Here is a 22339-nt window from a genome sequence, read left to right as displayed (position 1 = left end):
ATTAGGTATGATAGAGCTCCACGAGTACTACAAAACGGTATTATTTGGAATACTGTATCTTGTCTATGGACAGAGTTACAGAGCAAAAGGAGCAAAAAAAAAGCAGGCCCGCCCCGGGCCTGCCGGGCCCTGCGAGAAATGCCACTTTATGATCTGTAACTTTATTCATAGATAAGATACAGTATTGCAATTAATGCCGTTCTGATTGAGTTGGTTCGAAAACATTGATTCTGAAAGAAGTGATGGCAGGGCCCGCGAAGGCCCGGCAAAGGCCCGGATTACAAGTATGGTTTCAGCAAGTTTTTAACAGTTCATTATTCACAGTTTTATTGATTCATGGGACATGCATATAAACTGCTAAATATCTCAAAAACCAAAAAAAAGCTAGAACAAATTTGTCAACTACAAAACTGTGTAAAATCTTATTAGCTGTAATTTTGGTACTTTTTGAATACCTACAGTAGTTTTTGAGATATGCGCCTTTAAAAGTGCCCGCACCCTATTGTTTAGTGTTAAAATTTGAAGGCGCATATCTCAGAAACTAAAGTAGGTATTCAACAATTTAAACTACGAAAATGGAGCTCTAGTTCTGGCAAATACGAAAAAATTAGACAGTTTTCAAGGACAGTAAATAAATCGATAGGGTGGGAAAATAGGAAACTTTCAGTTTTAAAATTATCATATTTTTCTTGAAGAATATTTATTGAATACTCTTTATTTTTTCCTCATTTTTCTCATTTTCTCTCTCTCTCTCTCATCTATCAATCTTTACCTTCTTCTTATATATCCCTCGAACCAGTTTTTTGTCTCTCCTCATCTCTGCGTCTCTCAACTTCTCTCACTATTTCTCCTATACTGTTTTTTGTTTCGTTCACTTTTCTTGGATACGCCCTAGGCGTATCCAATAGTGAAGAAAAGAAGAAGGAGAAGAAGATTGATGGATTTTGGGAGGAGGAAAAAGTTTGAGAATTCGTTTATATGTAATATTTGTGGGTTTTCTCTTTGGGCAAATTTTTCTGATTTGATTTGATTTTCCTCGCCCCAACGAGACGAAGAAATTGAACCTTCTTTTTTCTTTCTCAACTTTTGTTCTAATTTTCAAATCAATAGAAAACTGTTACGATTGTAGCAAATGAATTTTTCTCGAAGTTTTGAAACTGTGAAAAAACAGTAGAATACTTTTTTTATTACGGAAATTCGCTTATTTTTTAGAATCGAGACACATTCCAATAAAACATCTATAAACTACTGTAATTTTGAAGTTTTGATTAGGAAATCTCTAATAAAAGGGTTCCCTATTTTGGACTCTATTCTTCTAGTTTCCAGTGAAAGATATCAAAAAGTTGTAAACTGATAAAATGATTATCATAATATCACAAAAATTTTATCAGTTGACCACTCATTGATATCTTCTGAAGGAAACGAGATAAACTTCAAAGTTAGAAGGCCCATTTTTTACAACTAATTTTTTGAAATTCAAATTGTATATTTTCATTTTTTTTGAAGCTCATTAAGCTATTTAGAGTTATGAAAATTAATTTGTATTCTGTTACAGAATATTCAAGAAAATAGTTTCTAGCTATTTTCATTAAAGTTGGGATTCAATTTTTTTAAATTTTCTTAAAAACTCTAAAATCTTCTGTTTCAAAAATCTTGTACACTATCTTATTGTCCTTGATTCTTTGTTACGTTCCATGTAACTGTTTCCATATTTTTTGTTTCCTCTCTGTTATGTTTTAGAATTTTTAGCCTCTTTTTATGATACTTTTTCCAAATTTACTTTTTTTTTAATCTCCGCTTATATTTTTCAATTGTTTTCAGCTCATCCATCAAAAAAACAACCAGCTCAACTTCCATTTTTCAGACTATTCATGATATGAAACTTGTCTGAAACTACTGTCACTTTTTTTTGGAAGAAAGAACATCTGGAAATCGAAAAAAGGAGCGAATTTCAATAAAAATGATGCGTCGAGGTGGATCGATGGGTCCACCTGGAGGTGACCCATATCAGAGGTGAGTACTTTTTCAGTTTTTTCAAAAAATCTAAAGTTGCTGTTTCAAAAAGTTGTAAAAAGTTTGGAACTTTCTGGAAAAAACAGTAGCTTATTGAGAAAGTTGACTGAAAATCGGAGAACTAAAATTACTGTTTCAAGAAGTTAAAAAGGTTTTGAAATTTATTGAAAAAACACTGCTCTTTAGGTTGCAGGAAAAAAAAGCTTTCAAAAAAGTGACTGTAAAATTTTAAGACTAGAAAATTTATGTTTCAAAAAGTTTAAAAGCTTTTGAAATTTCTAAAAAAATACGATTCGGTCTCTAACTAGTGGTCAATCGATTTATTTTTGGAAAACGAATGTTCGAAAATTGACTGAAAATTAAAAATTTACAGTTTCAAAAAGTTTAAAAGTTATGAAACTTTTGAAAAAACATTAGTAAAGTTGAGTTTCTATGATGAAAATGCATGCGAAACAAAAGATTTTCAGAGAAATGGACCGAAATTTGGAAATTGAAAATTTTCAGTTTCGACAGATTTTAAATTGATTCGTTGTGTAATTTTTCCAGTTTTGGTTGAAAATCCACTATTTAATTTTAATTTTTAATTTATTTATTTCAACGAAGGGGAGAAAACCACTAACACGTGAAATGTCTATGAAACTAGGAGATATAACAGGAACATACATTTGTAGTAATTGGGAGATGAAGGAAAACCCGAGTTAGTAATTAGTTGAATTCAAGACAAGAAAATGTTTTAGATCACAGGATAATAGTCGATTTTTGAAAGCCGCTGACGAGGGCTTCACCGGAAACACTTTGGCGGGTAAAGAGTTCCAACATCTGATTACTCTATTAGAGAGAAATTGAGAAGATTTTTTGTTGAGTTTTTGATAAGTGATTTGAGATAGTATTTGTGACGTCGCAATGATCCAGCATGATTAAATATTTCGAAAATTGGAACCTCCATGATAATTTCTTTGGAAACAATAATTTACTCTATTAGAGAGAAATTGAGAAGATATATTTTTTTTCTATAACTGAACTGAATGAAAATTATTTTCAGTTTTCTAGTCATTTTTGTACTTTTTTTTTTCGAAAAATGTTCAAATTCTCTAGTTCTGGTAGTTTATAGAGAATTCCCTATTTTTCATTAAAAGCTAGCTGAAAGTCAAAATTACATCTCATTTGCTACACATTTCCGAAAACCAGTACCCAAAAAACAAATAAAAATTCTGTTGCACCACTTTCATTAAAAAATGTTGTTCCTGATATTTTCTGATTGAGAGCGTTAACTATTACAGACGCACTATTACCTTTAACTTGAATTATCTTAACTGCCGTGAAAGATTTAAAAAAAATCTGACAACTGATAAAATGTTTTTCATAAAATCACCAGAATGTTTTTAGTTGACCACTTTTTGATATGTTTTACAGGAACCGAAATAATTAGAATAAAAAAGCTATGAAGCCGCTGAAAATCCAGTTTCAAAATTCCCGCATCAGCCAAAAAGAACCTTCTAATCCTTAATGAAGAACTCTTTTGGTTAGCCTAAAAAATGATTAAATTCAAAAAATCTAACATTGTTTGGAGTTTCGAAAATTAAAAAATTTCAATAAATTTCTGAATTTCTGTTTCATCGATTTCATATCAAACTTTGATTCTGGAATTTTTCTGATTTTGTCCTTTTGTGTGCATTTCCCTGCAAGTTCAATTTTTAAAAGTGTTCTCCTTTAGTTCAAATTTTTCCTGTTTCCATTATTCCATATAAACTCTAACTTTTTATTCCAAGTATTCTCCAGCATTTTTCCTTAAGTCTCTTATCACCATTCAATAAAATCAATCAATCAGTTCAATTATCCTCTCATTTCAATAAGATTTATAACTTTTTGCGACCACCTAGGTTGAAATAAAAATAATGGGACATCATTAATTTTGGGTGACTGACCCCTTCCGGAGATGATCGTTATCTTTTTCTCATTAACCACACCTCCAAATTCTCCATTTTTCAATCCATTTTCTGAATGTGGGTGTGGTTTTCTCATTTTGGACATTTTTAGTATCCTAGAGACTTGGGCACATTTTTTTGTAAAAAAGTATGACATATTGGGAACGCATTATTAAACCCAAAATTTTTTTGAATTAATGAGAATGTTGAAGCAGAATTTTTTGGAAAAAAAATCATAATTTTAGGTCATTTAAATTGAAAATTCCGTTTCAAAAACGTTGTTTAGGCTTTAATGGTTTTTTTATTGAACCATTCGAACGATAGAAAGTTTAAAAGTGATTTTTTTTTCAAAATTGAAAAAATTCCAGGTTTTGGATCCGATGCTTTTGGGGTCCAAAATTGAACATTTTTCCTTTTTTAAAATTTTTTTTCTGTTTCAAAATCGTTTTCAATAATAACTAGTGGAATTATGACCAATTAACGAAGTTTAGAAAATTTAAATTTAAAACTTTTTCTGGTTCAAAAAGTTTTCAAAGCTCTGAAGTATTACAAGAAGATGCTGTACGAGACAAGCAGAAACTTTGAAAATTGGAATTTACCGTTTTTGGACAATTTTCATTCTAGAAATTCTGTAATCACGAAGTTGGAAAACATTTCTCATAGCACACATATGCGTCTTATTATTTATCTTTCAAATTCGTTTGACTTCATGAAAATGTTGGAACAGAAAGTTTTTTTTTGAGATTTATGATTATATGTACTTTAACTTAAAAGTTAAAAGTGAATATCCCGTTTCAAAAAGTTCATTAATTTTTTAAGATCATTAAGCAACTGATTCTCTGCGAAATATACTTCTAAATTTTGGATACCAGATTTTAGGGTCTAAAATTGGAAAATTTTCTTTTTTCATCGATTTTTTTCTGTTCCAATAACTTTTAATTAAAACTAACGAAATTTATGACCAATGAAATACGGCTAATGAATTGTAATATTACAAGTTTCAAAGAGTTTTTAAGGATCCAAAGTATTATAAGAAGATCGTGAGGTGTCAAAAAGTCAGCGGCTTCAGAACTTCTTAATTCTCGTTGAAGTAGAGTCTGGAAAAGTTTTGAAGAGTTAAAACTTCAAAAGAAAATAAGAAATCGAAATCCTGATAGACAATATTTTGTCTGTTTCGAACAGTTTTGTAAACATTTCCGTAATCGGCTTTCATTCAATATGATCCAAATGTCTTTACCTTCCAATAAAAAAAACTACCGAAAAAACGAAAATTTTGAACAAAGTTTTGATTTTTTATGAACTAAATGAGGTAAATTTATTTTCAGTTTCTTTTGGTTTTTATATTTTTCGAAAATTTTAAAGTATTAGTTTGTGTACGGCACATCTTGTCTTATTCCAAAACTCAACGATCTTTTTCACCCCTTTCCCGAGGGAAGATCCCTCCAACTTCACAAAAATCAACTAATTTCACTCTTTTATATACAAAATTTTCTATGTACATGTGTATGTGTATATGTACAACAAACTTTTCCTCAAAAACCCCCAAAAACTGATAAACACCGACGATCGCTAAAAAGTGTTACGTACATCAGCAGTCTCCGATCTCGACGGCGCCAATTTCTCTGCGTCTCAAGATAAATCTATACTATTTCTCTGCTTCACAGTTAGTACCCCAATGCACAATGTTTAAGGAGAAACTGATAAGGGCACAGAATGGCACATTCCATTATTCAGCCGAAGAGAGAGAATTTTATAACCTTTGAGAGAGGGAAAATTAACCTATAAAGTTTCGCTTTAATTTTTTGGGTGGGTCTCTTTTTGGTATGTGTTTTGGTCTTCTGGAATGTTTTGGAATGTTTTAAGCAGACAATTTTTCAGTTTGGCTTGTAAATAATTTTACTGTTGTGCGGGGCCTATAGAGTTAAAAAATTAGTCGATTTTAGTTGATCGAAGATGCTTGAGCTCAGTAAGTCTGCATTTTCACGTGTTGGTGTACAGTAATCTGTGTTTACACCTAACTCATGTACCTCTACCGTAACGTACCCTACAGTACCTTTCACGCCACCAACTGTCGGCTGCTACCGTGTAGCTCAGTTGGTAGCAGCCCGGCACCTTCAATATTTGACCCACAAGTTCGATTCCTTCAGGGGTATTCTAACGCAATAAACTTTTATGTGTAAAATTATAAATACCGTACCCCTACAGTACCCCTTTTGTTCTTTTCCATGAACCCTCATTTCTTTGAATTTTTTCAATTAACAACGTATCAACGTACAAACATCCCTTCATGAAGAAATTGCCTTCAAAGTTTACAACAACTGTCTGAAACAAATTTTTTACAAATTCTTTAAATTTCAATCGATATTAGGTATCTTCCCACCTGACGGTAAATAGTGTGATTCATTATGACTCAAAAAAGACAGACCCAACCAAGTTTTTTGGTGGGCAGAGTCAGAAAAATTTGAAAATTCTTCCGGAAAGTTATATTTTTAAGTTGCCCACAGCTCATTTTTTTTTCTGTTTCAATCACTTTGTGATTTGAATATTTTGATTCAAATGCGGTTTATCAATGACTTGTTCTTTAACACAATCATTTCGTATCAAATTTTCAAAGAAATTGACCCGAGAACTTGTTTTCCCTAAAAAACTGATTTTTTCGGTTTCATTGTCAGAATGTTTTTTTCGGGCTTATTGGGAAATTTAGTTTTGTTGTTATTTAAAATACAGTCGATTAATGCGATTTACTAGACCGAGAAATTCGGCTTCCGCTTTTTCCGCTGGCTGAGTATCAAACGAGTGTGCTGGGCAGTTTTTTTGTACTGAAAGTGTCTTTCAGTCATCGGCAAATAGCAGAAAAACTAGGAATTTTCCAAAATTCTGTAAATGCAAAGTTTCCAATCTAGGCCTGTTTTATACCCTTCATAATTTTCAAAGTGGTTGGCAACTTGGCAGCCGAGCTCCAGAGTTCTGAAAATGGCTGTAAATCAACTGAAAAATATGTTTTTGTATTTTATTGACCGGTACTGTATCTCATTTCCTGTAAGAGATATCAAAAATGTTTAACTAGCAAAATGTTCATTACAAAATCAAAAACATTTTACCATCTCGCCATTTCTTGATATCTTTTACAGAAACCGAGATAAATAGAGTCAAAGTTGCTCGTAAAACGTCCTGTTTATTGACCGGTACTACATAGTTCATCTTCAATTTTTGTGACTTCTAAACTACTGCTAACTTGAACCCCATATTCTTCTAAAAATACATTTTTCAGCCGCCCATCACCCGGTGGCTACTACTACTCGCGTTCATCGACCGCCGGCCAGCCGGCTCCATCTCCATCGCACAGTCAACAGTCCGCATCATCACATCATCCGAGAGGAGCGCCAATGTCGCAACCAATCGGTACGTTTTCGCTCGTTTTTTATCAACGAAAAAAAATTCTTATCACTTTTTCGCAGTTTTCTTATTCTTCTCTTTTCGTTAAATTTTTACTATCGGTTTTTGGTTGGCTTTTTTGCCATTTTTTTCTGCGGTTTCTTGTTACTAAATTTTTTTCCTGTTTCACTAGCTTTTTTTAAATTTAGAGATTCTTTGTTAAATGTTCTCGAAGGCCCCAGTTTTGTAGGAAAATTTCATTTTCTCGCCATTCAAACATCAATTCAAATTTTTGAAAAATAATCTCTTATCATTATTTATCATTTTCTAATCCGTCAAAATCTGGGATTAGGTCTGAACTTACTTTGCTGTTTCAGAATTTTCATAGAAAGTGCTTCAATTTTTCCGGTGTACAATTGAGGATTTTTTCGTAAAATACAGAAAAAATGCAAATGCGCCCTAATACAAATTTCTTTCTCCAAACAAAAACATTACGTTTCATTAATGTGGTACATATGTTTAATAGATTAGTAAATCAACGGATATTTATAATAGAAACCTTTTTGCAGCCCGCCGCACGGACTACCGTACCGGAAGCGAACAAATGACACCACGATCCGATCATCGTGGCCCATCAATGGGTTACGGTAATGGTGGTCCAAACGATCCACGGTTAGATGAGGTGACTCCGTCGTACTATGTGGAGCATTTGGCCACTTTTGCGGTTGGAAGACAATTTGGACTCACTTTCCCAGCTGATGGAATTCGGAAACTTAAACAGATGGAAAAGGTTAGTTATAGGGTTTACCTTGTATTACCTTAAATGTTTGAAGGCTCAAATCTACCTTACCCTAAATTACAAATTTACCCTAAATAACATGTACTACCTTTAAGTTTGTTACCTTAAATAATTTTTAACTGATTTTGCTCTCGTTCCTTTCCTCAGCGTCTTGTTCCTCAGGGTTCATCGCTAGCTTGAAGTGTATAGGCAGATTAAGAATCTGAAAAATTTACTGATTCAACAACTTTTCAAAGCCTTCAAAAATTTTATTGTAGTGTTAGCATTCTTCTTATTGTTACGTCTGAAATTCACTTCGCACGCCCTAATACAACGCAATCTTATAATTACACTTCGAGCTTCATTATCTCGGTTCCTATAAAAGATATCCAAAATTTGTAAACTAACTCAAGCTCAATTTGAGAAGCTGAATTTCTATTTATACTGATTCAATAACGTTCTAAATCTTTTGAATTTTTTTTGTAGTGATCTAATGAATGCAATTTGAGCTCAATTATCTCGACTCCTATGAGAGTTATCAAGAAGCTGTCAATTGATAAAATATTTATCATAATATCATCAATATCTTATCAGTTGACAAATTTTTGATATCTCTTATAGGACCAGAAATAATTGAGCGTCAAGTGGAAGTATAGAGTGGCAAGCAAAAAAATATTCTGTTTCCGTTTTTCCATAATCTTAAATTTTTTGAAACTCTCCGATCCGTTATTTTGTGTGTGTTCATAACCAATTTTTTCTCGAATCATCCTTTTAATTAATTTCAATATAGTTTGTCACTTTCCTCTCCGTTTCATTTCTTCCTTAAAATCTCCAGTTTGTACTAGTTCCCTGATAATTTCAAACTAGACACTGTTATGGTATCTTCTATAGGAAACGAGATAATTGAGCTCAAACGACACTCCGCATACTCCTATTCTGTATGTCTACATGGATGAAGCCTTAACAATCGAAACTTCGACTGTTCAAAGAAACTAAACTATGTAAAAAATTGGAATGGAGAAAAATATTTCTGTTACAAAATGTTAGTATAACCTGACCAAACTAGTGTCCAGCATTCCATACAACAATGATTGTTTCTTTCCAGAACTCCGCCATCTGGGCACAACCTCTAATTCTTCGGTTTCGACACCACGCCGTAACTGTCGAGGATGAAAGTGGCGAGCTTGTGGAGCAATTCCCATTGGAGCTCATCGAACAGCCGACAGCACATGTTAGCAACGATTCTCGGGAGACTTATAACAACGTCTTGTTGTTCGTTGTCCGGGAGGATAGGAAGAGAATGAGCACGCCGACTGAAATGCACATTTTCCAGGTGAGTATAGCCTGAAAAACGCGGTCACAGCCGACGTTTACAGTGTCAACATGAATCTTTTCATCTCATTTCCTGTGACAGATCTCAAAAAGTGGTCAACTAGCAAAATGTTTGTCATAATACCACCATCATTTTATCAGTTGACAAGTTTTTAATATCTTTCACAGAAAACGAGATAAATAGATTCAAAAATTTCAAAAAATCATAAATAGCTCGGTTCATGACTTTTCAATTTAATTGAAGTTTATACCAAGTGAAAGTGTTTTTTAAAAGATTGAACTGACCAAAAAAAAATACTTAAGAAATAAGCAAGCTGGTTATTTTAGAAAGTTGAAACAGTGAAAAGGTTCATGAGACTGTAAAAAACATCTCGCTATGCTGTCGCAGTAACATAACGTTAAACTTATTTATCTCATTTCCTGTGACAGATATCAAAAAATGATCAACTAATAAAATTTTTAGCGTAATATGGCAGTTGTTGTGTTAGTCAATCACTTTTTAATATCTTTCACATGAACCGAGATAAATTGGCTTAAAGTTGATCAGCTATATGCCGTTAAAGCTAATCATACTAACCTGTAAGTTCTGTTTCATGTGTCTGTTGTTAGTAGACCAGGAAACTGTAGTACCGCTTAAAACGTATCAAGTGTTTGAATTTCTTATTGGAAAATTCGTGAGCTATGCTGCCAAGAAGTCGGCTACCGACCAACAAAACTTGTCTTCTGGATTTATACCTACTTTCTGAATAAGCAATCACAGTTCAAAAAAAAACCGTAGTCCTTTAAACCCATAATGTCCCTTTAAACTTATCTAACCTAATTCAACCAATCTTGACTTTTTCAGTGCATCCGTGTCTCCGCGACGGACGTGGCCGAAGATCTCAAAAACTACATCCACGGCCAGTTCCGTCGTGTACGCAATGGTCGACGAATCGCCGCACCGACGCATCTTCAAGCTCAGCAACATCGTAAGTTCAAAGGTTTTTCTTTTATTAGGGCTTTTTGGCAACATTTTCCTCTTTCTCTCTCCTTCATTTTTCTGTTTACCCCCCGCCAATTGCTTATCATTTCCTTCGGGCGGTGGATAGTGAATTTGTATGTATGTATGGGTATGTAAGCAAACATTTGTATACATAGATTGTTCAAAAGGGAAATAGAAATATATAAGAAAATTTTGTGAAATTTGAGGGAGAGGAAAAGTTTTATGGGTTTCCTTTATACATTGCATTTGTCATTAATGACTATAAAATTAGAAGGACAGTGTTGGAGGAAATGATAGAAAATGATGTTATATTTCTAAGTAAAATTGTGGGGGAAAGAGTTGGGACCGTGGTCGGCCGCCGGTGGGCCGCCGGTGAGCCGTTCTTCCATTTTTTGATGTTGAAATATCACAGATGAAGCGAATAATATTTAGAGAACAATTTTGTGCAATTTCTGAAATTTATGAAACGTTAAAAAATTGCAGTTTCGTTTAATTTTTTGGAGTTCTACAAGAAAAATGAACCGAAATTCTTGTTTTGAAGTATTTGAGAACCTTTTCTCCGGTTTAGATTTGAGATTTTCCAAAAATTCTGATTCATATTGATTCATCTTCTGGAAAAAAAACTTGAAAATTTCATTAATGACTATAAAATTAGATGGACATTTTTGGAAGGATCGGGATCGTTGTCGGTCGCCAATGAGCCGCCGATGAGCCGTCGGAAACAAACCAAAACTTTTGTTTTGAAATGTTTTAGAACTCTTTTCGAAGTTCGTAAAATATTTCACAGTTTCAGGAAATTGATTTTAGATTTGAGATTTCCAGAATTACTGATTTGTCATAAATTGATCCTCTTTACTTTAAAACTACACAACAAAGACCACCAAAAAAATCCCAAAAGGATTACCTGGGTTTTTTTGGTTGATAAGAAAAAACCCTAGAAGTAAAAGTATGACTTATAGTTGATGAGACATTCATTCACTTTTCTGACATTATTAAAGAATGAACACACCCAGATTTTTTCGAATTTTCTGTTACAATCAACGCAGACTGAATCAATATATTCTCGAAAACTGGATATTATGATACTTGTGAAATAGAAAAAAAAAATTAAAAATTAACATTTTGGTTTAAAGGTTCCACTTCTCTTATTGGTGTTTCAATTATAACAATTGGAATAAACAACAAGCTGAAACTGATAAGTATTTCGAAATCTCCTTTTTTTATAGCCCAAAATTATTAATTTTCGAAATGGAACCGGCATTTTCAAAACTGCCAGAAAAAATTGGGTAATTTATTTCGTAATTCTGAAACAGGGTTTCAATTTTTAGTGAATTTTCCTTTCAGCTTTTTTTCCTAGATAAATTTTTTCCTTATTTCTACTACCCATTTTTTCCTTGAAGTAAACATACAACTTTTGATTTCATTTTTTCTGATAAAGAGAAAAGAGAAATTCCTGTTTGAATGGGCAGGAAAAAACCAAAGACTTATCGCACTATCGTCTTGGTTTACTCGAATTGCAGAAAAATGAATCATTTGATTTCATTTTTTAGTTTTTTGATGGTATGATTATGTGTCAGATAGTTGAGTTTCGAAAATTTTCATCTTTTAATGCATTTTTTTTCGGTTTTTCCAATACCCGCATTTTGAAGCTAGACTCTAAATTTTTAGAAGTTCTTTTTTCAAATATTCAAGTAGACTAAAACTGACATGACCAGATTTCGAAACATCAACATTATGAAACTTTATTCCGATGTGGTTGATGTCAAAAGTTTTTTCAAAAGTCTCTAGCTCTGTTTATAGTGGACTAATCTATTTGAAAATTAAGTGTGCGCTTTGATTTAAATATTTTTTGGAACATTTTAAATTTAAGATATTGAAAATTTGCTGTCTCAAAAATGTTTACTTTTTCAACTTTTTGGAATATTCTGCTTGCTTGGTTCTTCAATAATAGTGTTTCTGGCGACCTTCACTTTCAAAATAATAGCTTTCAATCAGTATAAATTTCAATAGGATAACCATGAGTTGTGTTATGTTACTGTAAAAGCTTGAAAATTTGGACGCAATTTATCTTGATTCCTGTGAAAGGCATCGAAAAGTTGTCTATTGATAAAATGTTTTTGATATTATGATAACAATTTTAAAAGTTGAACACTTTTTGATATCTCTTTTAGGAACCGAGATAAATAAGGTTAAAGTTGACAGTGTGAAAAACTGCGGCAAATGTGTAGCTTAGCGCGGTTTTCTGATATTTGGCTCTCGAGTAAAATGAAAAGAGTAATGTAACTGAAACATTTCAAAAGCATTTTTTCAGGACTTGATACAGTAAAAATTGAGAAAAGTTTCACTTTTAATTTTTGATTTTGATTTGATAGGCTATAACATACTGAGAACGTTAGCTACGATTCTTGTTATAACAACAATCTGAAACAGAACTAATTTCAATGTTCCAGAAATGCCATTCTACCCACCGGACGACGCGTCGATCAGCAGTGAAACATCGGAAATGTTCGAACGAGATGTGAATACTCTAAACCGTTGTTTCGACGACATTGAACGATTTGTGGCTCGCATTCAATCGGCAGCTCTGGCTCAAAGAGAAATCGAACAACAGAATCATAGATACCGTACTGCGAATCGTCGTGACAAGAAGAATCAACAGCCACCAGACCCGAATGGGATCCTTTTCATGAGAGCTCAACTTCCAATTGAATCCGAATTCGTTGACATTCTCAAAAAGTTTAAACTCTCTTTCAATTTGTTGGCAAAGCTGAAGAACCATATCCATGAGCCGAATGCTCCCGAACTTCTTCATTTCCTTTTCACCCCTTTGTCAGTGATTTTGGAGGCGTGTCATTGGGGATTGGGTCGGAATATCGCTCCAACTGTTGCTTCTCCATTACTATCACTGGAGGCTAGAGAGCTCATGCAGAATTGTTTGACATCGAGAGAAAGTGACGTGTGGATGAGCTTGGGAGAAGCATGGAGAACTCCACCGTAAGTCGCTTTTTTAGTAATGTTTGTTGCATTTTGATAACATCCACCTATGCAGCTGGAAATTACTAGAATTTCCAATCAGTAAAAAATGTGTATGATTGTTTTAATTGAGTCAGCTCTACTGTATGGATTAGCCACTTTTAATTGTAGAGGTGGAAATTATTGAATGGAAATGGAAAATCTGAAACAGTGGAAGGGAAAAAAAGAGTTATGCGTTTCCAAATTAAAAAAAAGAAACATAGAATATCAGAAAGTTGAGATAGAGTGTTTCAGAGAGGACTGGACTAAACCCCTTCCACCACCATATCGTCCAATTTTTCTCGACGGCTTCGCCCCATACGGAGTCGCGGATCGTGTCATAACTACACCAAACCCACTCCACCGTGGACAATCTGCACCACCAGAGCACTATCGTCAAGCGCCAAGAGAAAGAAATATGGTGGATACTGTAAGTGGACCTTTCAGTTTTATCTAGTGAGCTTGTGCACGTTCTCTTTTTCCTGTCCTATAAATTGTCCGTCGTCTTCATTTTCCCTATCCTATCCCTCTCTTTCAGGCTCCAAATACTCCACAAACCATGCAACGAACCCCGAAATCCAGACCACCACATCGGAATATGAGTGTGGATAATGTAATTTCTTTCTTTCCTTTTTTCCTCTTTCCTATGTGGCTTTTTAACTCATGAGCTTGAACTTTGAGATAATTTATCTCAAAGTCCATTATCATTAAAGCGCACTTTCTAAATTGAATTTTAAAAATTACAGCTCGAATTCGATCGACTAACTCTCGAACGCGAACGACTGGAATTCGAAAAAGCCAAAATTATGGAGCGTGAGAATCGGCTTAGACATGAAGAGAAGCAAATTGAGTGAGTTTTTGGGCTCAGTACATTAGCTAAAAATTCTGTTCCTGCTATGTTATAATTGTTAGGAGGAAATTTTTGAAGCAATTGTTGCGCATTTACCGCTACGAAGGACTCAAGCTGAGTTTTGAAGATATACGCCTTTAAAGTATATCGAGAAAAGGAAAGCGACACGGGCAGCTAGAAGGTCTCGTTGTCTGGGAATCCAACTCATAAAATTAACGAACTTCTGGCATTTCGTCATTTTATGAGTCTGTGAAACTGTAAAATTTTTAATTTCAGAGACGAGAAACGCCGAATGCACGCCGAAAAAGACCTGATCAAAAAAGAGACGGCCCAACCGGCCGAAGTGGTCCCCATACCCCATCAACCAATCACCAAACGATACGATCCTCCAATCTCGGCGTCTCCACCACCGCTTCGTTCTGGAAACTACTCACACGTCAAGGTTACGGTAGATTCTGATACATCGCCACGTCAACAAGCATTCATTGATGACGTTGTTGGAAGAGGTGGAAAGTTGGCAGTGGTTACGTATGAGAGACCAGGACAGAATGCAAAGGAGTTGACTGTTCATAAGGGAGAGTATTTGGAGGTGAGTCTGGAAACTTCTATCTAGATTTTTAGCTCGAATTTCAGCTAGATTTTTAATTAGGTTTTCAGCTTAGCTCTCGCGAATACGCTCTATTGCTAACTTTCAGGTGCTCTTCGACGAGCGTAACTGGTGGGAGTGCAAGAACATGCATCAGAGAGTTGGATATGTTCCACATACGATTTTGTCAATGGTGCCGTTTGAGCAACAACAACAATATGCGGTAAGAGTAATTAAAAACTTTCAAATTGAATATGAGGAAAATGTACACGATCAGAAGTTCGGGAATGCTGAAACATAAACTTGCTTTATGGAACCGAAAAAGTTATTTTTAACGAACATTTAGGTTTATTAGGCTCCTCAAACAAACGTTTTAAATTAGAAAAACAAATTTCCTGCTTCACAACTATTTCAAAAATTCAAAAATTCGAAGAATATCCGTTGGGTCTTAGGAATAACGATTATTAATTTTTCTTATATTGGATGAAATTGGTAAACTTTAGATGTCTAAAAGCTATAGTTGAGTTTTTTGGATAAGACTGAAAATTTCAGAGAATGCTAAACAAAAAAAAAAAGTTTTAATTTCGTAGTTGGCAACTTTTTAGGGAAATTTCCTCTAAGCGAGATAAAACGTATGCTATGTATGAAAGTTTTTGTGAAATTTTCCCCCTTTTGACACTTGGTTGGTTTTAAGCGGAAAATCTCATGTTTTGAAAATAATTCAGTAAAGAAAAGTTGTCAACTACAGAAATGAAGCTCTATTCTTGTTTTGTGTACTCTCACATATTCAGTCTCATCCAAAAGTTGTACCATGATTATTAGGTATCTAAACTTGACAATTTTCAAGTAGAAAAGTTCAAACTCATGTGTCAGACAAAATTCCAATGTCGAATTAATAAAAATCTAAGACAATAAATTCAATCTCATTTATGAGAATTTCAAAACAGTACTTTATAGAATTTTTTCCAGTCCCCCAACCACAACAACACCTCATCCAACGTCTACAATAATGGCCATCATCAGGGTCCAGGTATGCTTCCAGAAGACGCTCCATCCTATGTCAAAGAGCGACAGGGAAAACGCGGAGAGTTCCGTTATTTCTAGAAACTCTTTTTCTCTCTTATCACTCTCCACTATATCCATACTATTTCTCACCTCCTCTCTCTTCCCCCATCCGTTTAGTGTGCCATTGTATTTTTATACATATTTATGCTTTTATATAATTCCCCTTTGTTTTCCAATTTTTTGGATCTAAAAAGTTGCCAAAATGCATGTTCCCTTTCCTGTTTTTTCGTATATTTGCTCAAAAAATGTGATTTTATTCCAGAAAAAAAAATGCACTAAAAATTATTTGTCAATTGTCCTCTTGTCTTTGTTTCAGTTTTTCTTTTCCCCTATTTCCTATATATATATTCTGATAATTTATGATTCCGATCCGCTGAAATTTTTTATCAAATTGTGATATTTTTCAATTAATAACCGAGAAAGAAGAATTATCTTTTCAATTACCTAGATCATTTAATTATTTTCATCAATTTTATATAATTTTTTGGAAATCTATATATCTTTGTTGTAATCTGCTGTAATCATAAATTATTTGAATTCTACCTTTGTTTGTGTACACGTCTGAAAAAATGCAGTTCCAGAAAACCGAAATTCAAAATATCTGAAAAAAAGAACATTTATGTTCCAGCAAGTTAAAATATAGTTTTTTTAAAATACTATTTTCAATCGAAAGAAGCAAACAAGGAAATTTGTTTTCAAAAATTTAAAGTTTTGAAAATTTGGGAAAAAAATCCAAGAGTTGAAAAAAGTTAGTGAATGTTGAATAGTACATTATTTGAAAAAAATTGTTTTACATGTTTAAAAAAAAAACTTGTTTGCTATTTCATTATTATCATAAACCTACGGAACCCAGAAATCTTTTAATTAGTCTATGTTTTACCGTGTCTTATTATTCCCAGTTTTTAGAATGTTTTTTTCAAATTTTTCAAAAATTTGATATTCCGAATTTTTCTAATTTTTACAAAGTAGAGAAAACAGTCGAAATTTTCTGGTGAAAAAAAAAAATAATACAGAGCATTTTTTTTTCAAAAATTCTGACTTCTGGAAAATAGAATACTGTTATCATTTGGGAAATCAATAATTCAAAAACTCCTGAACAGATAAACTATGAATGTGTTTAAAAAACAGCTTCAAATTTTGAAATATTGTGTACATTAGTTTTCAATGATTATCCAGAATCCATAATTATAAGTTTCATGACTATTATGAAACAGTATTATTTTCTTAAAAGATCAATGCCATAACTATTCCGATTCCTTATTTTTACATTCGATTACCTACAGTCGTGCAATTAGTTCATTCAGAAAAAAGAAAGCTTGTTAAGCTTGTTATTTCAGATTTAATAGATTCCAACGTTTCATTTATACGCGGATTGAAGATTAGCGATTAGTAACATTTCAAACTTTCTAGTCTTACAAACTTTCTGGAACAGTAACCGTTGTTTATATTCTTGGTGAAAATTGAACAAGCTGGCTTATCGACTGTGTAAACAATGATAACTTTGAAACAGTAATTTTTGATCTTATTTAACTCAATTTCTATAAGAGACACCAAACTGATTTGTCATAATACCAACAAAATTTGATAAACTGAAATAATTCCAATATCTCTTATTGGAATTAAAATAAAATTATTCTTATTGGAATTAAAATAATAATTAAGCTCGACATCGGAGTATATACTTCTATGGGATATACTTCTATTATACTTCTATGGGATTAAATGAGGTAATTCTTACTAACCGAAATATTTTCAGTCCGCCCAACACCGGCCTACAATCCACCAACGCCTCTTGTATCAGATGTTGGAATTCAAGTCGAAACTCATCAAAAACCGATTCCTCCACCTCCAATGCCAGTTGTTGCTCCACCACCACCGCCACCAATCCACGCTCCATCGGCGGTCGAGTTGATTCGACCAGTACAACAGAGACCAGTGAGTTTAGAGAATGAGATCTTGCGAACTCGAAAATCTTATTTGGAAAATTATTACATTTGAATACGCTTAGTAGATTTAGAAAGTTTAAATACGCACCATGCATTCCTGTACCACCTAAGGCATCTGAAACAGTCAGGAAAAACCAAACAAATTTTGACGATAGTTTGAAACTGCGAATTTCTTTGTAAGGTCAGCCTGGTTTCCGAATTCAGGAAACCTGAATGTTTCTAGTAATTCACAATGCATCTCAAAGAGATAATGAGTTCTTCTTAAAAAATAGTAACGATACATTGATTTCGAAACAGTCTATGTTGCTCATCTGCAAACCTTCTCTATAGAAAAATGAGATATTTCTCAATGTCAGGTAAAAAGTGTACCTGACTATGGAACAATGGTTTTTCTAACACTCAGAAAGTTATGGATATATAGGACTCCTAAAACAGTGAAATTTTTTGAAACGCTCAACTTTCAAAATGTTTGCTGTTTCATTTTCTGTATAAACTTATATAGTCACAAGTTACGTCTGCTCATTTTTTCTAGATCATTTCATTAGAGGCTTCACATTGCGCGTTTGCCGAGTTATCATAGTTATTGGAATTTTCAGCAGCAACAACAACCACAACAACAACAACAAGTGATCTACCAGCCAATACCGAAACCTCGTCCCCAATTGGAAATTTACACAAGACTTCAGAGTGAGATTTTAGACAAAAAGATTTTTGAATCTTTGATTTGAAAAACTAGTGTTTTATCGATTTGATGAAACAGCAAGCTCAAAAAAATTGGTGCTGGGCCCATACTCCAGGGGTACATCAAAAGAGGGTACGTCGAGGGTACATAATGCTCAGGGGGTGCATCTAGGTAATTGTCTCATTATCAAGGGCTATATCTAGGCCAATTTCAGCCTAAAAATATTAATCTCTAGGTTAATCTACTACCTAGATATAATTTTCAGTCAATGTACCCCCTGAGCATGATGTACCCTATTTCGATGTACCCCTGGAGTATGGGCCTTGGTGCTGATCATAGTGAAATTTGCATATTGTGAAAAGTTCCTTTGGATTTCTGAAGATTTGATAGTAAATGTAAAGCTGAACTATTACTTCACAGAAAACAATTGAAAATTAATCTAGCCCATGAAACAGAATATAAAAACTTTAGCATAATTTGCAGACCCCCAACTCGTCGCCGAGATGAGCGACACACTTGGAAAAACGGGCGGCGAGATATTGAGACCATCAATGCAGAGAGCTACACGGGTGGCCATCAACGAGAAGTCTTCTCCAGAAGACGTCCATCGTTGGTTACAGGAGAAGGGATTCTCACCGAGGTAGGGGTAGATTTTGAGAATGTAATATAACTGTCAGGTGGAACGAAATTTGGTGACAGAATCTGAAATATAGCAGTTGTGAAACAGTGAACAATTCTAGTTCTGGTGGTTTGATAAATAGGCTTAAAAACAACATTAAGCTTCTTTACAAGTGGTGTTATCAATGATAAAAATTTCGTAATGCATAGATTAATTGAATACTAATTTCTGTGAAAATACGAAAAAAAACTCTTGATGAAATTTTCTCAGTTTCAAAAAGTTTGTGAAACCTGTAAAATTATATATTACTGTTGGGTTCGTTTGATCCGTAACAATATTGAAAATTGAGAATTTTAGGATTAGGGTTATCTCCTATGGTAAGAAAGAGCAATTATTGTCAGTCTCAATGTTTCAAAAACGCTAAATTTTTTTTCAATTTTCCGATCGCGTAGGTCAGCCGGCACTTCTGATGCTTTGACCACGGGATCAAGGGATTTGAGTAGTCAAAATAACTGTTCAAATTGCCATCATTGCCTTATCAACTTTAACTACAGTTCCCCAGAATTCCAGATAACAGTGAACTTTTTTTCATTTTTTTGATTTTATTGTTTTTTGTTGTCACCCTAGAGATTCAAAACCACAATTTCGAATTTCTTGAAAAATTGAAATCTTGATAACTTGTCATAGTGTTAGTTCATTGTTACACCAAATTCATAAAAATGTACATGTTTTTTAAATCTCATTATGCCGTCTTTATGCTTCCTTGAACAAAACAGCATACTTGAACTTTGAGGTCAATTATCTCCGCCCCCCATAAAAATATCAGGAAACTGTCAACTAATAAAATGTTTATCATAATATCACTAACACTTTTATAGTTGGCAGATTTTTGATATCTTTCACAGAAATTGAGATAAATGAGCTCAAAGTGACGAAAACTTATAAAATTTTTTTCCCAGTTTCAACAATTTCATTAAACATTTTCATCTATTTTAATGCTGCTCTTCTCCATAGATTTCGTTTTTACAGAGTAATTGACCTATTGGATGGTCAAGACGGTGCCAACCTGTTCTCCCTATCCAAACTTCATCTTCAACAAGCTTGTGGAAGAGACGAGGGTGGATATCTCTACAGTCAATTGTTGGTTCAGAAGAAGAGGAGTGGGGTGAGTGAGAAACCAATTTATCTCGGTTATTGTAAGAGATATCAAAAAGTGGTCAACTGATGAAATGTTGTTAATATTATGATAAATATTTTGTTAGTTGACAACTTTTTGATATCTTTTATAGGATACGAAATAAACTGGGTCAACGTTTCTTTTTTCGATAAAAAACTCTGTTTCACCTTCTTGTTAAGAAAAATAGGAACTTTGTTGAATCATTGCTGCTCACTTAAAGTGTTCGTTTTTTGATTAGTCTATCCTTGCCATTCTCGGTAATGACAGCCTAACAAATAATGGCTTACTGTACTGGCTAAAATTAATTAAATTCACTCATTTTTGTGGAAAATTGTCAATTTTGTAACACCTACAGAATATAGCAGATTTTGTTGGATAAGACTGAAAATTTCAGAATATACAGGACAAAAATAGAGATTTCATTTTGTAGTGTACAAATTTTTTTCTAAAATTTAACCAAAACGAAGACCGCGGCCATGTTTCGGGCATCATTGGTTGAAATTAAAGTTTTATTATTGTTTAGTACATCCTCAAATTTTCAGTTTGATCCAACAAAATCTAATATATTTCGTAGAAGTTAAAATTTCGTCATTTTCTACTAACCCAGGTTCTTTAGGCTTTATTTTTTAATTTCTGTTTCATCTTCATGTTATACGCATATATGCAAGCATATCATTATTGTTCAAATGCTATAATCCTCCATTTTCAGTTCCGAACACACACTGGCGACGAGCTGAAAGCGATTCTGAATCACCGACGAACCCACGTTGAACTGTCAAACGAAGCACCGGCTGATGAACCCGTTTTTACTATTAATCCAGCTCATTAGGTTTTTGAAAATGTTTTTCCCCCACAATATATCTTCCATATTTTCCTATAATCATTGAAATCTGTAATTGCGCTCCACTGAATATTAGAAAGTTCCTTTGAGTTTCAGTGGAGCAATATCGCAGATGCTCCCCCCCCCTGTTTTACCCCCTATATTTTTTTGGGTTGTCCTTTATTGAAAATTAGCAAGAAAGAGAGTATAAAGGATATCCCAAATAATTCTGCATTTTCAATTGATAGCCAACACCGACAAAACAAAATGCAGGCAACGTTCCCCCGATTTTTAAATAGACATTCCTTTCCTGTTTCTATATTTCCTTTCTTTCCTGAAAAAAAAATACAAAAAATTATCTTTAACCACGATGAAATCCTCCTTTTTCTGTCTCTACTCCCCTTCAACTTTCACCAATAGCATTGATATTTTACTGCCTTTAAAATTGCTTATCTAATTTTTTTTCTACTTTACCGAAGTTTCAATAAATTTTTATAACAAATACAATGAGTTTGGTGCAAGAAATTCATATCAAATTCATAAGAATCTGATCTGAAAACAATAATTCAAGGTTTGTCATTAAAAAAAAAGAAAGACAAAACTTTGCCTAGGAATTGCTGATCTAAAATGTTTTTCTTTTATTTTCAAAATTGACCAAATTCTTGAAAGTTTTCGCTGTCTCAACTTTCTGTAATATTCTACTTACTTTTTTCTTCAGCAATATTAACTTTACCCGAACAATTTGTATTCAAGCAATTCGCTTTGAATCGGTCTAAATTTCAATAGAATTGAACCAAGTTTTGTTACTGTGCCTTAACAACTGGATAACATGCATATATCTCGATTCCTGTGAAAGCTTTAAAAAAAGTTAACTAGCGAAACATTTTTGATGCTACGGGAAACATTTCGTTAGTTTATCACTTTTTGATATCTTTTACAGTAAGCGAGATGAATAAGCTTATAGTTAACAGAATGAACACTGGCTGCGACGGCGAAGCTAAGCCGGTGGCGGCGCAGCACCTTCAGTTGTTTCCCCTCTAGTTCAATTCCTTTAGGCGTTTGTATAACTTCCGTAAGTACTCGTTTTCTGTGAAAGATATCGAACCACTTTTTGATATATATTACAGGAATCAAGATAAATTTTGTCAAAGACGCAATACCATATATAAATTATAAA

The 22339-nt window shown here is 33.6% G+C and overlaps 1 protein-coding gene across 1 annotated transcript; it reads left to right on the top strand.

Annotated features, from left to right (window-relative positions):
• Positions 1–1963: 1963 nt before the first annotated feature.
• Cbr-eps-8 lies at positions 1964–21162 on the top strand (the record flags this gene model as incomplete). The annotated part of the gene is given in 17 exon segments (XM_002632546.1): positions 1964–2013; positions 7210–7340; positions 7883–8103; positions 9197–9424; positions 10268–10391; positions 12856–13399; positions 14544–14856; positions 14963–15151; positions 15154–15293; positions 15727–15754; positions 15756–15815; positions 15817–15925; positions 17675–17838; positions 18503–18551; positions 19030–19186; positions 20195–20330; positions 21052–21162. Coding segments are annotated over 17 exon segments (2754 nt in total), but the record flags the coding sequence as incomplete, so codon positions are not given.
• Positions 21163–22339: the final 1177 nt, after the last annotated feature.

This window comes from Caenorhabditis briggsae (genome assembly GCF_000004555.2).
Source record: "Caenorhabditis briggsae complete genome, chrIV, whole genome shotgun sequence".
In the NCBI taxonomy this organism is placed as follows: Eukaryota; Metazoa; Nematoda; class Chromadorea; order Rhabditida; family Rhabditidae; genus Caenorhabditis; species Caenorhabditis briggsae.
Note: the sequence above shows the minus strand (reverse complement) of the source record. Positions and strands in the feature narration are given on the sequence as shown.